We start from the raw sequence: 18,076 nt of genomic DNA, 5'->3' as shown, positions 1-18,076 counted from the left end.
TCGTCCGCGCTCTACGCCCACGCCCGATGCATCGTCCGCGGTTGAAGCGCGGACGATGGCCTATCGTCCGCGCCATCGGGCGCCCCATTGCGGGATCGGCGGACGATGCCACGCGTTTTTTAATTTTTGTACGGACCCCGCCGAAGCCGAAATTCTTCCGGGGGTTGATCGATTAGTTGCGCCGGAAGTTGAAAATTGCGTAGATTAGCCAACTTGAATCGTGTAACTTTTGTGTATTTATTAATGCAATATTCACCGGTTTTTGGTTACTCGTTGTGTTTTTAAATTAGTTTGCATTATATATTTGAAAACATTTAAATTAATTAACAAAACAATATTAAAACATATAGGGCGCGCCTTAGGACGCCCCATTGCAGGTGGGACGGTAGGAAGATAAAACTGCTGATGTGGCGCGCCTTAGGACGCCCCATTGTGGATGCCCTTAGTAGAATTTGATTGATCATCATGATTTAAATAATTATTAATCATATATACAATAATGCCAGGTCCATATATCTATGTAGTACAAGCATCGAATTCGCGTGCTCACTAATATATCTAAACAACACTCTCAATAAACAACATAATTATCAAGGAATCTCAATAGCAAAAAAACCATAAAACTCACATGTATAAACAAACTAAACAAAATTCTCAATTGTGACATAAGTCACTCTTTGAAAAGTTTTTGCACCAATCAACTAAGGAATATTAAAGAAACACGATTTAGCTAACTTTCATAGCCTATTTTGATCAAGCGTGCGTTCCATTTAAATTTAAATAAATATTTTTGTATCTTGGTTCATGAAGGTTTTGGAATACCATTTCTACTCACTTTTTACAATTTTTTTATGACTAAAAAACACATCATAATATATTACAGTATTTGTGAATCAATCATTGGTAAAGCATGTTATTAATAGAACAAAATATAGAAAGCATTTTAAACTCATTTTAGCCCTCTTCATATTTTGGATTATTATGCTTTCCAGAGTTATATTGTTGGACCACTACACAATATCTCAAAAGTACACATCCATCATTACTTCTCATATGTGCAAGTGTTGCTTGATTTTTTTTTTTATTTTCATTTTTTGAGCATTGCAACAAATGTTTCTTTAAATACTAGTACTACTATTTCGTGGGTAGTAAAATAATTATTGGTACTATAAGATACATGAACAATAACTAATGGTATTAATTTTTTATAGAAAGAGATAGTAAAAATTGAATTTTTGCGTATACATGCAATAAATAGTTCAAGAACTACTTATGGAAATGGAATGTAAATCTAACTAAATTAATACTTATAGATAATATAACAAGAAATATCTTATAGTATGAAAATCTTCAGTATGAAAAATTTCATTAAATATTTAACTGGACCTTTCGATATGGTTATGGATCGGTGTATACCGATACTTTATGTAATTACAAAGCTCACCTTAACCGCAACCATTAACGAGGTAATTATGATATTAATTGCACTATTAATAATAACATTAATTACAGTATTTAAATATTAAATATAGTACTCCTATTAATTTCCTTAATTATCTTTGGGTCCACCATTAGTAGCGCTTATGAGTGTATCTCTACCAAAAAGGGTGTATTTAGTAGGAGTACCTTTATCTTAGATTCTGAATACATTTCTTTGGAAGAATTTTATTTTTATAAAACTTCTTTATGTGTTATAACAATCTTTTATGACAAGACCTGATTATGGGTCCAAAAGATATTCCATAGAAGAATTTATTGGTCAAAGATGGTTGTCGTCCATAGTGGTAAGCGTGATAGTAATAATTATTTTGATGACAAAATGTAATTAAATGTATTGAGAAAACGTGTTTAATTTTGCAGTCTTAGAGCAAAGTGTTCGACGTATGCAATGATTCATTTAACTTCGAATTTAAAGAGAGATTAAAAAGTGTATTATCAGTTCATTCAAAACGGTAAAGCTGCAAACTCAATTTATATGTTTATACTATTCACGAAAAATATGTATGACCTAATGATTTTCACTTTTTAAATTTCTTCTTTCACTCAAAGTTGAATCGATCATAATTAAATTACATGCATTCAACACTCTACTCTCAAGTGGACAATTACAAAATTAAACATGTTTTCACAATACATTTAACATAATAAACTTTGCTATCAAAATAATTACACTCTGGACAACCATTTTTGACCAAAGAAACTAATCTATGTTTACACTTTCCCATCATCTACTTCTCCAATACTGTATCACTACAAGGACTTCACCAAAAAACTCTTCTATCCTATGTTACTTTTTGACAAAATGTAAAAGTAATGTCATGACTTGCAAATACAATAAAATTGAAGTCCTTGTTGAAGCAAGCACAGTGCATGTAGTGTCTCTTTCGACAAGGATAAGGTTATAAATAGAGTCATGGTTGTAGTTTTTAATTAATTCTTATTAGATTCCAACTAACTTAATTATTGCATAGGCTTATCCACCTTTGTTTTGGCCAAAATTACAAAAAAATACTGTGCTTTTAATTTAATAAAATTATGCAACTAAAACACACGAATTTTTTTAGTAGGTATACATAAATTAATAGTTTCAATTCACTCAAATACATTTAATTATTCAGTATTAACAAATTCTTAATAATTTAAATTTATTTTATAAAATAAAATCATAAAATAATAATCTTTTCTCTTTTGCGTGAACAACATTTATCATCCTTCTCATAATGGTATTATTTAATTTCACACATACAACACTACTCAGCATCTTTCCAGTCCCCTATGTCAAGGGAATATCGCATATTCTAATTCATCTATTGGAATTATTAATATTTTTAATGCAAATTCAAGAAGGCAACTGTTCTTGTCTGTTGCCCCAAGATTTCAAATTATGATTTGATTTTATTTTATTTTATTTTCCCAATGAGGGATAGATGTTGGTATCTCATTTGTAGGTATGATAGAGAGGAAAGGTCTGTATCATTCGAATTAGGACTTCGATAAGGTTTTCAATTTCGTATTTTATTTCATCAATTTAGGGATGCTGTCTCATTTTTTAAATTTGTAGGCTGGATCTAGTTGTACACCATAATACCAAGCAAGTAAGACAATGCTTTAGATATACATTAGTTTATTTAGTTTAACATTTTAGTCACTTTTTTATGCATTGTATAACTTTCTTTAGTTTGACTGATATCGTGCATTGTATAACATTTTAATCACTTTAGTTTGACTGATATACTTTAGGTTATTGCTATCAATTTTCACTGCTTAATTTTAGTATTGAATTTATCAAGTTATATTTTATTTTATTGACAAGAGATAAATATTATTACTGCAAAAAGTTTATCAGGCAATAAGCTCAATGGGCTATTACAAATAAAAGTACAAAAATTAAAAATAAAAACAGACAACAACGAACAGTCATTTGATGACTGCACTATTTTAGGATCAAAACAAGTGTAGAAGCAGCAACATTCATTCACACAACATCGGTCACGCAGTTGCCTTCGGATGAAATTGAATTCGATTTTACCCTGTTTTTTGAAGTCTCAATAACAACACTTACTCACAGTTGCTTTTGTTCAATTCAAGAAAGGTAGCATCTTTTTTGTGGGCTGCTTCACTAAGAAGTAAGAACCCATGTCACGAAGCAAGAAATCCGCATACATCAAATGAATCAAGTCGTGCGCTTGGTGTCACGAGCTGAGGCCACATGATCCTACAAAACCAACACAAGTGAGCAAAACACTTCCACAACTATCACCATCGTGCAATATGTAGAGGTCAGGAGCATAGGTTACAACTGCTCGAACAGGAGATCGGTTCAGTTTGAAAAAAAAGGGAAAGGAAAGTACTATGAGATTCCAGACAAATACTAGATTCTAAAAGTTTTAATGTATTCATTTGTATCATACTCTCAAAGGTCTTATTATCCATACTAGCTGACACTTAGATACCGCTGGAAGCAAAAGAATATTCTCCATTCTACAGCTAATAGGCCCGGAAAGACCATCACCACAAAATACATGATTTTCACAAGATCAAGATGTCATGATAACTGGTAAGACTAACTGAAGGAGTTGTCGAGTACTGAAGCATCCCAATGGAGAGTACTGTAACAATAATGATATACAGAAAGATGGAAACAATAAAAACTTACCGAAATAAAATCAAATGCTTTTGTGTCCTCTCTTTTTGACCCATTCATCAATGAAGTTGGAGGTTGGGTAGCTATGCCGGGATTAAAAATATCTGGAAGGGGCGCTGCATTCCCTCCTACAGATCCAGGAGAATTAACAGTAGTACTGGATTGTAGATTCCCTAGTTGATGTAAGTTGGACATTGCAGCTAGAAACTGTTGTTGAGCAAAGTGACTCCCCATGGCACTATAGTTCATCGGCTGAGAAACAAATGCGGGATTGAACCCAAAACCAGAAGGGGTATTATATGTCATAGCACCCATGGGGAACATGGCATTTACATTCATCTCAGAAGCTTGCAAAGGGAATGCATTATTTAAAGCAACATTAGGACTTCGATTATCTGCACTGGAAACCGAACCCAAAATGTTGCTACCTATGTCATCACTACTTGCATTTTTCTTTGCAGAGGAATCATTTCCATTCATGGGCATGCCATCCATCAAGTTGGTAGCATATTCACTAGAAGTTCCTTGCTCCATGAGGACCTCGGAACTAGAATTTAATAGGTTGAATGGTTCAGATTCATTTTTATGAGCTGCTATGCGGGCCTCTGAGGCTCCAGACATATCAAGAGCCATCCCAGAAAATAAATCAGTAACACGGTCATTATCTTGACTTGTATGGAAGGAGACATCTGCGAAAGGGTCATCGTCAAAGTTCAGCTTGTTGGTGCTCTCATGATTGTCGAAATTGTCACCAAGTAAGTCATTGATCAGCGGAGGAACAGATGGTGGTGCATTTGTTACTTTTGGCTGACTTGCTGCCTTTTGTGGATCTTCCATGCCAAGAAGATCATCTGGGTCATCAGTGTTTATCATATCCGGTATCATTGAAGGCTGATGAATCTTAGTCGATTGCTTAAAATGGTTGGTTCCACTGCCATTTTGTTCACCACCCAGAAGACTCAATACCTGAAGCCATCAAAAATCACAAATTTCTTATTCTGAAATGGAGAGAAGCCAAAAGTACTAATTCTGCTGTAGCTACAGTATGTAATTCTATTGGGAAATAGTAATAGAGTAATTCTTATGTGGATAGTTCACCAGTTACATACTTGACCCAGTTCCTAGATACAGGCACACAGCTGTATCCTAGATATAGGTACCTTGTATCTGTCATCTTATCATGACCTTGTATCCTTGCAACTTCACTTCAGTATTTTCAGTGCACCAATAATTCTATGTGATCATTGTTCCATGTTTCAAACCACAATGATATTTCATGAAATAAAAATTCAAAGAAATTCTAAAGGAAGGGTGCTAAAGATATCTCCGGTTACTTCTCTCACTCAAACTCCACTCACTTAAGTTTCAAGACGAAAGATAGAACTAGAGGATACCTAAATGGGACTAAAAAAGTAAAATCTCACCTTAGTTGCTTTCTCCCTCAAAGATGCTTGGGGAGATTCAGAGCATTGCACCACAACATCTTTGTTGTCACTGAAGTACAAAGAAATAACTGAAAAATGCCCGTCATTCTTCTTCCTCAATAGTGCCTCAAGGACACATAGGGCTTTCATGCGGACCTAAATAAATGGGCATTTTTATCAAAATCCAGTAAGTGAAAATATTAGACATGATAATTTAGAGCACTATATTTCACTAGAAAGTTTCTTATAACTAGTACAAAAATTTATACGAAGCATCTGCAACATTGATGATCATCAAATTATTGTTATAATGTTAACCACAAACAATGGTACAAAGCACAAACCTGCCACATAGGAGACCTCAGTTTAATTTCAATGGCATGCGCTAATGATTTGGAATCTAATTTTGAGGCCTCCACCAGGAAAACATGAAGTGCATCTCGTGTAGGCTGTAGGCGCACACCTGTTGATGTCACTACGGTCTCCAACAACTTCTCTTCACGATTTTTTTGACTATAAGTCAAAGCAGGGTCTCCATTACTAGTTTCTGACTGACTCGTAGAACTCTCTTCACCCCAGCTTCCAGTACCAGCATTTTTTGAAAAGCGAGAAGAGCTGTTATATTCGGCACGAGACCCAATATCTTCATACCTATCAGAATCATTTTCTCTCGTCAAAGATCGTTCAAGATTTGGACTTCTATAACTTCCAGTGTCATTACTTTTCCTTATGGAAGGAGATTGTTTCAAATTACTAAATCCCTGTCTAATTGTAGCACTTCCGATGTCAACAACCTCGCTGATGAACGACTTTCTATCATCTGATGGCATTTCATAGTTGGTATTTCCAAAACCTTGTATCCGACTGCGAAGACTGCTTTCTGTAGGAGCAGCCACGCTATCATCTGACGAAAATAAAGTAGATAATGTTTCTTGGGCTGTTTCTCGGACAGCCTTGTTCAACGCATCACCCTTCAGAGGATCTGGCTGGCCCCTGTAGTGGATTAACTGTCGTACTGAAACAGAATTCTTTTGCATCTCCCTTTTGAACTCTGCACCTGACTTTCCCACAGCATATTTTATGACCCTTAATGCCTGAAAAACAAACTAATAACACATCGGATTCTGTTGGCATAACAATAACAAGGATTGAAGAACTTAAATCTGGTAGAAGTTCTTCACCAGAGGAGCTGACATCGATATTAATACATACAATAGTTCTCAGTAATGCTGCCAATCCATCCAACACTTATTCAACATGTCAATATTCTGCTAAAGATCTGGTTGCATACTTGAATCCCTCACCCAAGTGATTCAAATGCTATGAGAAGTTTTGAAAACAACATAACGAAGTAACAAACAAGCATGTCAAGACGATTATGCAGCTCAAGGCACAGATAGTGTATCAGATAACTTGAAGGAAAGAAAACTAACCCTAACCATGTACAAGATCAGCACATAGAACTATGCTTACGCACAAAAATAACCGCAAAATCAACCATTTCAATCAACAAAAGAGCTCACGATGATCAAAACAAAATTTCCGTACAGCTAAGCAACGAATAGCATAATCGAATAACCTTCTGTTTAACAATCGGCGATTTGTGATCGAGCCGTTTAAGGATGAATTGCGACACTTCTTTAACAATAGAGATGTGTGAAGACCTCAGCAAATCGCAAATCTCCTCCAATTTGTAAACCGGAGTGACCTTATCCTCGTCGGAAGTCGCAACGTCGATCAGTTTCGACCTCCAGTACGACTCCACCGCCCTCCTGCTCTGCTCCATTCTTCCCCAAAATCACCTCTTTCGCTCCGCCAAATAAACAGATCGGTCAGCCGATCCGATCGGTAGATCCGTCCACTCGATTCAACAATCGATCAAATCAATTGTTCAACGAATTACTCCTCGATCGATCGAGTAGTCAGGAATTATTAGCGGCCTATGTTCATCGAAATAAAATGAACAGTGGATTGGGGGTTTTGTTGAATAAATACATTTTTAATAATATTTTAGTTATTTTTTTTAAATAAAAGATTATATAAATGAAAAGAGGGAACTCAGCTTGACACAGTGAGAGCGATGTGCAGTTTGGAGAGACGCGGCGATGTTTTCATCCTCACAATTACCGGCGACGACCAGCACCGCCTCAACCCGCAGCTAATCGACTCAATCCGGGCGGAGCTCACCCGGGTAAAGTCAGAATCGTCTCTCTCCGCCACGGCTCTCATCACCACAGCTCAGGGATAGTTCTTCTCCAACGGCTACGATCTCAATTGGGCGCTATCCGACCCGGCCCGAATCCGGCCAAAAATCATGTCGAAGAAGCTCCGTCTCCTGGTGGAGGACCTAATTTCTCTCCCGATGCCAACAATCGCGGCGGTCAACGGGCACGCCTCCGCCGCGGGGTTCGTCCTCGCCCTCAGCCACGACTATCTCCTCGCCCTCAGCCACGTCTTCTCTCCGTTCTCTAAAATCAATTTCACGCATCTCTTCTGCAATTCTCAAACGCAACCATCAAATCCCTTAGGAATGCAGAAAATTACCGCTCCTACTCTAAATCTGCAAATTCGCTCGTCTCTTTCCACGTTTTCTTCTTGCCCAATCCTTAATTTTATCACAATTAAAAGCTACGCCACAATCAGAAGAAGAAATTCACCACAATTTTCTGGCCTGCTTCGGTGAAGAGGATGATAGCGCAGAGGATGTGTCGACCGTCTTCTTCCTGTCTCTTGTTTCCTTCTCATTCTTGGTGATAAAAGCCTCGGCCATTTTAATGCTCCCCAATTCTGCTCCAAATTGAAATTACCACCTCCATTGCTTAAATCTGCTTACCAATGTTTTTTTTAACAATTCTTTATTTATTATATGTTCACTTTGGATGTAATGTGGAAGAACCGTTCGATGATATGTGTAAAAGGGATGATGCAATTGGATTTGATCCGAAGAAGCAATGTGTTAGAAAAGGTACCATTCATGACAATGGAGAGTGAGAAATAAGCAACAAGAATGAGAAGACTTGATCAGTTCTGAAAGTTGAAGGAAAAGATAGCTTCAAGACTGAATGATCTCTCTTTTTGCAAATGGAGTTGCAACTGTTATGTTACTTTTTCCTGGAATCAGTTGCTATGTTGGCTAATTTGATTTGGCCTTTCATATAATATGAGGTGTTTCAGTATTTTGCTTACCTAGTTTTGTTTACCTCTTTTCGATTCTTCAAATTCAAACAAAGTTTGTTTAGCAATTCTTACACCTTAATTTATTTGTGATAAAGTTTTGAACTTCATAATCTGTAGTAGATGGAATAGGTGATTGACATCTTCTACAGTTGTTGGGTTGCTTTATTCTCATTTCAATTGTTTCAATCTATATTAGGCTGTAGAAAAAACGAAAAAGAAGTGATTGTTGAATAAGTGCAAGCTTTCAAAGGATCTGGATTGCAAGAATTATCAATCTAATTACCCACAATCTCAAAATCAAGCAATTCACTTTTTCTTTAAACAAATTTTCTTGCACCTCAAATTTGTATACAATCACTTGGAATACGAAGTGGCAATACGCGTGGAAAATTATTTTTTATAATTTTTCATTTTCTTCTAAAAACCGTTTAGTTTCAAGTCATTTTCTACTTATTTCACATAAATAAAAGTTTTCATTTATGTGCGTATTTTCTCGCTGTGAAATTCGCAGATACCCCTGATTAGCTAGGGGTGGATTACCATGTTGGTTATTACTAAGTGTTTAGATAGATGTTCAAGTGCTCAAAACAATGTGTTACTGGCATTCATGTTTCTAGATTCTTATTTGCTCACAGGAACAAGCTACACACCAAAATTATGGGGCATATATCTTGTGTAATTTCAGCAACAAGATTTGAAGAAATACAAAAAAAAACACCACCCAATTCGACAAACTAATATATCTCAGAGCTCCATGCATACCCACAAAGCACAATATCATGGTCGTAATCACACCGGAACAGTAATGCACGTTTAATTTTTAGCTTACGATATATTGTGCTGGAATCTCATAGATTCGATGCTTAAAATGAGTAAACACAAATTCAATAATCCTCCTGTTCAATAGAATGATATTGCAAAAACTAAACAAGTATGGTTTCTGGCTGGAAACATATATTCAGTCGCATTAAGAGATGTGCCTCAAAAAGGGGAAACAAATACAGGGACTGTAAGACAACCGTAACAGCTGATTCGTTTCCGGCGGAAGTAACAGATTTGGCCTTCTAAAATCATTGTCAGAGAAGAAACCCAAGGCATAAGAGAGAGCTAATAGGAAAATAAAATAAAATAAAATAAATTAACATGTCATACAAAATCGATTGTCAATAAACACAAACAGAATGTTGAGAATCAAAAACCATGCTACAAAAACATATAGTTACCTCCTTCCTACTCCTCGCTCAAGAAGACTGAGGTAGGGACTCCCGGTGATGGCGGGTTTGATTTCAAAACAGCCGCATGGTTCCCGGCACGAGTAACAGCATCAGCATCCGCTGCAGACAAGACCTCTACGCGCTCAAGCCCCAACTGCCGCTGAATCAGCTCAAGATTCTCCCTCAGAACCTCAATCTCGCCAAAGGGAAGCTTCAGATCCAACGCGTGGACACCAACAGCCTTCACTTCATCATTCTTGAACCTCAAGAACGGCATACACAGCTTCTGTATTTGCTTGAAATTGCCCAACTGGCCAACTTCACTCTTCTGTAGCTCAGCAAGGATCTCCTGGTCGGGTGCAAAGGTGCCAGTTGCAGCATCATATTTCCTCTGGAGTATGTTCAAGCATTCCTTCTTCCACCCGTCATACTGCTCGTTTACAAAGAGCAAGCAGACTGTGGGCTTATTCTGGATAGTTGGTGCGCTAGCTTTACCCTTCTTTGAACCAGAAGCCTGCTTCTGCATAAGCTTCCTCATAGAGACAATGGAATCCTGCAAATATTTGTTTGCTTTCTTTAGGGTGAGATCAGGTGCATCGGCCTTAGGCCACCCAGCTTTCACCACATATCCATCCTTCTTCAGAAGCTCCTTCCAAACGTATTCAGCATAATGTGGGCAAATTGGGGCGATAAGGCGTGTCTGGACATCCATAAATCGCCATAATAAGTCACGGTTCATTCCTCCTGCCCCACAAGAAAGCCTATACTCATCCCTTGCTGCCTGAAGATCGTAGAAGCCAGTCTTCAGAGCTTCCCGGAAAGGCACTCGCTGTAGTTCTTATCCGTCACCTGGGCTGCTATGTTTATCTCATTAGCAAAGACATGATCAGCATACACAGCAGGCGGGCCACTTCTCAGGGATGACTCTGCAGCAATGACTTCCTCCATCCACGCAATTTCTTTTGTCAGACGCATAATTGCAGCATTTGCAGTCTCAAAAACGAAATTAGCGTCATCAATTCCATCACCTGCATCTGCAAGTGAAAATCTCGTGGCATAAGCTGAAAACTCTTCAATAGCTTCACGAACTGTCCTGAAGTTCCCGGTCGACTTTGACATTTTCTCAGCATTCAACATAATGTGACCGTTGCATCTGAACCCCTTAGGTCAATGATGCTTGGGCATAATTGCAGTGTGATTATAAATACAGAAGGTCAAGTGATTCTGAATCAGATCCTTCCCTGAAACTCTGAGATCAAACGGATACCAATACTCGAATTCTTGCTTCATCTTATTAAGAAGAGATGAAGAAAGATCTGAGGATTTAGGATAGGGACCGCTAAGAAACACGAAATCCCACACCTCATCAGTCAGCTGCTCTGGCTTCACTGAAGACCGGTTGCCTCCATACATATCGCCTCCCTGCAGAATATGAGCTACCGTGTAATATGCCATGTAAAGAGTCGAATCGGACAGAGACTCCACCAAGAAGTCCTCGTCCCAAGGGATACGAGTTCCAAGCCCAAAATTTCGTGAGCAGGCCCACTGAGTCAGCCAGCTCAAGGTGTGCTCAAAGGCATGGCATGCCTCCTCTGAGTACAGATTCATCCCAGCCAAGCATTCCTCTGCAGCCTTCTTCCATTCTTCTTCTCCATATGTGATGTACCACTGATCAGTCAACGCAAAAACGCACTCATCCCCGGATCTTGACATGACTTTCTTTTCAGGCCCACTGTAGACCACAGCTTGCCCCAGCTCTAGAAGCTTCGCCCTAATCAAACTCTTAGTCTCCTGAACTTTCATTCCAGTATACTCTCCGGCAATCATGGTTCCCTCGTAGAACCCTCCCTTGTAGATTATTCTCTTGGCCTCATCAAGCTTCTCTCTCGTTCTGGCTTTTGATCTTTTTCTCAATGCATATCTTCTCAGCAGACTTGTCACCAAAATCAGGATGGTGGATGATGGGTATGATCTCAAACGGCACAACCCACTCATCCTTCACCCCATATTTGGCTCTGAATGCCGGTTTTGCCTTCAAATCATGGAGAGCCATGTAATCATCAGGAGAATCACTCGGAACACTGGTGAAAATTCCGGTACCCTTGTCCGTAAGCACTGATAACATGGGCAGAGTATATATAACATCATTACATGCTAACGGGGATCTCAGAGGCAAGCCGATAAGATCCTGACCAGTCAACTCAACCAAGGAAGTCGGTTTCTCAGGAACACGAGACAGCTTCTGGTAAGCTAAATTCAGAGCTGCTCTCTTTGTCAAAATAAACACATCAGTGTCATTAATCTCATAGGCCCCATACTTTCCATCTGGCAACACCCAACAATTTGTTTGCAAGCTGCAAGGTACACCTTCTTCCCCTCCAGAACACTCATCTTAGGTGGAAAAGGTGAAACACCCTCCATCTTTATGAGAGTATATTCCTGCGGGATAACACCTTCCCCAGAAGCTAGATCGTGATCAGCACAGGGCTGACCATCCAATGGTGAATAGATAGTATATCCTTTCAACTTCCTCATCTGCCACCTAACAAAAGAATCAAAATACGGATTTATATCCGTAGTGATAAATGTGCGCCTCCAATCACATCCCAACCCAAAAGCCTTCAAATCATCAATAGCCAGAGGCGGGAAAAAGGTCAGCCAATGATATGGGTTTGTGAACTTGGCTATCTCCTCATCAGTCAGACCATAGCTCTGCATAATCTCCCATTGGTACTTCACAATACCAGTCTTAGCAACAGTCTTTGATTTCTTACCCTTAAACTTACCACCTGCTTGATTTTTCCCTCCTTAATTTTCACCCTCGGGCTTTGCCTCTGGCACAGCAATTTCCTCATCTTTCACAACTGGAAACACAGGCAGGTATCCGAACTTCTCAATCTCCCTAGTGAGCTTATCGGCAGAAGCCTTAATCGGCATCCCAGTACAATGGAAACCAAATGGCAACAGCACATTAGCACCCCTCAATCTATGATAGGCTGCAGCAAATTCAAGCTTCGAAAGGGAAATACAAGCTTCGAAAGGGAAATACATGCCCCAAATGGAGATGCCCATTCATGTAAGGGCATGGAAAGTTGCCATAGAACTTCTCCCCGGCTTTGGGTGGGGAGTCCTTCGCATCAGCACGAAACACATCACCCTCGGACCACCATTTCTGGACCTGTGACTCAATCTCCAACAGACGGTCCCTTCGAGCAAAGCTTTTTCCAGTTTCTTCCGCCATATCCTTTCCGGCTAACACACAAAAACTGCAATTCAAGGCCGTAATGAGAAACTCAACCCAAGATATTTGATCTGATTAACAAATATGCAAAGACCAAATACCGATAATCGCATCTGAAAATCATAAGGGCAGCTAAATTCACATGTAAATACTAACAAACCAATACATAACGCCCCCAAACAGGATAAGATCAAGTCAAACCACATCAATACAGAAACAAATTACACCAATTTCATTGTTCAACACTATAAACACACGCCGGTAAAAAACAAAATTCACCCCAATCCACTGTTTCAATCAAAACACAAATATCAACACATAAGAGAATATTAGGGGGGAAAACGCGAGAAAAGTCCACGAAAATCAAGCAATCGAATCCACAGGCAGATTAACATCATAAGAGCAACTTGAAGTGGATAAACAACTTGTAAAGAAAAGAAGATTAACCTCGATTTTCTAGGAATGAAATGTGAAATTGGAAAATAACCAGAGAAGAGGGAAATGGAGGGACGACGAGCAAATCGTGTCAATAAGAAAAGAGGCGCCACTGTTGAGACGGCGGAGATTAGAAAAGCAGGCGGCAGAATGAGGAGAGTGACGATTTTAGAGCATCTCCAATGGCGGCGACGGACAGGCAAGCCGATTCCCGGCGCTGGCCGGTCCGCTCGTCAAATTGGAACCGGCGAGCGCCATTTCGGCGAAAAAATCGGCTACCAGATGCCGATTTTCGGGCACTGGTCGATCCGCTCGCCGGTCGGCTGGCTGCCATTGCATGCTCCTGATCGGCGAACGATAAGCCAACTCATTTTTTTTTTTAATTTTTCAAAACACTATATATACGCGATTTACACGTCATTTTCATTCGCACCACTTGTTTTAACGAGTTTTCTCTCAATCTTAATTTCTGTACAAGAGCAACAACGTGAAATGAGTAACGCAGGTGGTAGTGGTGGTAGTAGTGGTGGTAGTGGTGATAATGTTGAGGAGTACGGACGGCAAATGAACGAAGAGTTGGAGGCCTATACGTCCCGCAAGATAAACCGGTTGATACAAAGGGGTACCTCACGATGAAGTCGGCCGCCTCAAGGCACCGACATGCGCCAAGTGAATGCTCATATTAGACTCCAAAAGAATTTAATTGAAGAGTTGTGGGCGCGGAGGACTGCACGTCGTTAGATTTTTTTAATTAATGTAATTTTTTTAATTAATGTACTTTTTAAATTTTAAATATTATTATTGAATTTTTCCGTATCTGTGTCGTAAATTTAATTCCGTATTTTGTGGGATTGTTAATTATTTATTTTTTATAATTTTGTTTATTGTGGCTAGCCTATTGCTAGCCTATTGTTTGTCCAGTTGTTTGTCCTGATGATGCGGCAGGAGAAGTTTTTAGTGCTGATAATGTGGCAGGGGGAGTTTGTGGCTAGGGGTGTCAATGTAGCCCGTAACCCGTGGACTGGCCCTAATAGCCCGCCAAATTTATAGGGTTAGGGTTAGAAATTTCTAGCCCGATAAAATCAAAACCCGATTAGCCCGCACCCGATTAACCCGCAACCCATTAGGGCCAGACCCGAAAACCCGATGGGATGGCCCGAAAACCCGATAAAATTTCTATTATTCTATTTTTTTTACTCTTAATTCGACATTTTATTGATTAATTTTAACTAAAAAATAACTTTCAATTTTATATTAAATATACAAATTATATATTGAATTTTTATTAATATTATAATTGATAAATAAATTAAAAACATCAAATTCACAAAAAAATATTTAAATTTCTAAAACATGCATTAAAATTCTACGAAATATCTCAAATATTAGTATTTGATCATGTTTATTTGATCACGTTTATGATTGAGTTTAAGCATATATCTCAAATATATCACAATTAAATGTTTTACATTGTATGAATATTAATAATTTTAATCATTATTTATTGGATTGATCGCATGTTAATAAAATATTAATTCGACATTTTATTGATTAATTTTAACTAAAAACATAACTTTCAATTTTATATTAAATATACAAATTATATATTAAATTTTTATTAATATAATAATTGATAAAAAAAATTAAAAACTTCAAATTCACAAAAAAAATATTTAAATTTCTAAAACATGCATTAAAATTCTACGAATATCTCAAATATTAGTATTTGATCATTTTTATGATTGAGTTTAAGCATATATCTAAAATATATCATAATTAAATGTTTTACATTGTATGAATATTAGTAATTTTAATCATTATTTATTGGATTGATCGCACGTTAATATTATCGGTAGCAACCCGATTAACCCGCTGGGCTGGCCCGAAACCCGAGCTTTTAGGGTTAGGGCTGAGCTTTTATAACCCGAAAGAAATCACAACCCGATTAGCCCGCACCCGATTGACCCGCAACCCGAGTAGGGTTGGCCCGAAACCCGACGGGCCGACCCGATTGACATCCCTATTTGTGGCTAGCTTATGGCTGGCCTATTACCATTGGAGATGCTCTTAAGGTTTTGAAAATTGAAACGTGGAAGTAATAATTTATTATAGTATAATAGTATTAATTCTGAATTTTTTATTAATTCAATAACCAAAATATTTGTATTATTGAGTGTGAGAATTAATTAAGTATTAATTAGTATGGATTCAATAGCCAAAATAATTGTCAATAATATTGATTGTGAGAATTAATTGGAGATACATAAGGCGTAATAAATTATGGTTGAATTTGTCATATTTTACATTGTAAAATTTTAATAAAGTGTATATCAATTGCATAGCTTAAAACTAGGGATGTCAATCGGTCCGGCCCATCGGGTTTCGGGCCAGCCCTACTCGGGTTGCGGGTCAATCGGGTGCGGGCTAATCGGGTTGTGAATTCTTTCGGGTTGTAAAAGTTCAACCATAACCCTAAAAGCTCGGGTTTCGGGCTAGCTCAGCGGGTTAATCGGGTTGCTACCGATAAGATTAACATGCGATCAATCCAATAAATAATGATGAAAATTAATTATATTCATAACATGTAAAATATTTAATTATGATAAATTTGAGATATATGGTCAAACTCAATCATAAACATGATCATATACTAATATTTGAGATATTTCGTGATATTATAATGCATGCTTTAGAAATTTAAATATTTTTTAAGTGAATTTGAAGTTTTTAATTTATTTATCAATTATTATATTAATAAAAATTCAATATAAAATTTGTATATTTAATATAAAATTGAAAGTTATTTTTTTAGTTATCTATATTATAAAATTAATCAATGAAGTGTTCAATTAGGAGTAAAAAATAGAATAATAGAAATTTTATCGGGTTTTCGGGCATGCCCTTCGGGTTTTCGGGTCTAGCCCTAACAGGTCGAGGGTTAATCGGGTGCGCGCCAATCGGGTTTAATTTTTATCGGGCTAGAAATTTCTAGCCCTAACCCTATAAATTTGGCTGGCTATTCGGGCCAGCCAACCGGTTACTGGCTACATTGACATCTCTACTTAAAAACCATGATCAAGGGTACTTTTCAAATACCCTATTTTCAAAGTGCTTAGGGCGTTCACGATGCAGCTCTGCCGGGGTGGCTATCCCGTTGGGTTGCATGAAGGTCCTCACCCCCATCGGCCACCGGCTTTATTTAAGCCTGTTGGAAATATTGTAGCCTTTACACGGGAAAACTCTTACTATTACAAAAGAACAAAACTGGAAGGTAAATATAACAATAAAAATTACAACGAAAGTAAAGAGATGCAAATTATAGTATTCTTCAAGTCGAGTCGAGGTATCCCTCTCTCCGCAAGACGAAATACGCCCCGGCTAGTGCTCACGGATTGGCGTAATGTCCCCAAAGATGAAACGACTTTCCTCCTATCGAGTTGAAGCACCTCAAACTCGTAGGCTCTGGCGAACTTGAATTGGAGGCGAGAACCGAGCTAGACAATGCTCCTAGAATGCCCACTAGAATGCTTAAGTGATGTAGAGAGAAGATTTGTTTTTGTTGTGTAATTTTCTCCTCAAAACAAGCCTATTTATAGGCTAGGAAACACAAGTGAAAGGTCTTGTAATTAGGGCACCTCATAAAGATTACACCATGTGAAAAGCCAAAGGCCTAACCTTTTGAAATTATCACATGTGTTTTCCTACAACCCCCCACATTGGTTAGAGCGCTGCAAGCTCAAACCAACACTAGATATGTATGCATGTATGCAGACTCTTTTGCTCAGTTCTTAGGAAACGATACTGTATTTGGAGAGGTAACTTGTGGTTTTGAACCTTCCATAGTCAACACTATCGGACATACCGGCGGACTAGTGGACGCGATGCCTTGAACTATTCCTCCTTGGTGTATGCCTAGTCAATAGCATTAACACAATATTGTCTCAACTCCATCAGTTCTCACGTTTGTGTCCGTTTCGGCCGTGGAACACCTCTTTGGAATTCATAAGTGACTTACTCACACGAAGCGGCCTCACTTCTCACTTATATAGGTGATTCTTTCATGAGTATCCTGTCATACTGCATCTCCTTGAGATTTCAAGAATCATTAAAAGTCAATAGACTTAACCTCTTACCACCTGCAGGTTACAACACTCAAAGCTTTCTAAAGAATGGGCGAAGATTAAAAATCTTCTAAGTGTTACAGCTAGATTTGTATAGCTTCGTTTTCCCATTGAACCAATCCCATGGGATCTCCAATCGTATGGTTGGGTTACCACTATACTCATCTTTTAAGATGTGGTTTTCAGTCCCATTCCTTTTAGCAATTTATGCATTTGATCACGGTTTAAACCTTTTGTTAACGGATCCGCTAAGTTATCCACTGACCTTACATAGTCAACTGTGATAACACCACTTGTGATCAATTGTCTGACGGTATTAT

At 38.1% G+C, this 18,076-nt stretch overlaps 1 protein-coding gene and 1 pseudogene across 1 annotated transcript; both read right to left on the bottom strand.

Moving 5' to 3' along the window:
• Positions 1-3,322: 3,322 nt before the first annotated feature.
• LOC121765298 (protein MODIFIED TRANSPORT TO THE VACUOLE 1-like) lies at positions 3,323-8,783 on the bottom strand. Its single transcript, XM_042161387.1, has 5 exons — positions 7,148-8,783; positions 5,913-6,662; positions 5,569-5,724; positions 4,157-5,110; positions 3,323-3,715 (listed from the first exon to the last, which is right to left on the bottom strand). Exons 1-5 carry the CDS (start codon positions 7,352-7,354, stop codon positions 3,674-3,676), a joined length of 2,109 nt encoding a protein of 702 aa, XP_042017321.1. The 5' UTR covers positions 7,355-8,783; the 3' UTR covers positions 3,323-3,673.
• A 1,070-nt stretch (positions 8,784-9,853) lies between these two features.
• LOC121766031 lies at positions 9,854-13,790 on the bottom strand (annotated as a pseudogene).
• Between the last annotated feature and the right edge of the window lie 4,286 nt (positions 13,791-18,076).

This window comes from Salvia splendens, chromosome 14, assembly GCF_004379255.2.
Source record: "Salvia splendens isolate huo1 chromosome 14, SspV2, whole genome shotgun sequence".
In the NCBI taxonomy this organism is placed as follows: Eukaryota; Viridiplantae; Streptophyta; class Magnoliopsida; order Lamiales; family Lamiaceae; genus Salvia; species Salvia splendens.
The sequence above is the reverse complement of the archived record's forward strand: the minus strand, read 5'-3'. Positions and strand labels throughout refer to the sequence as shown.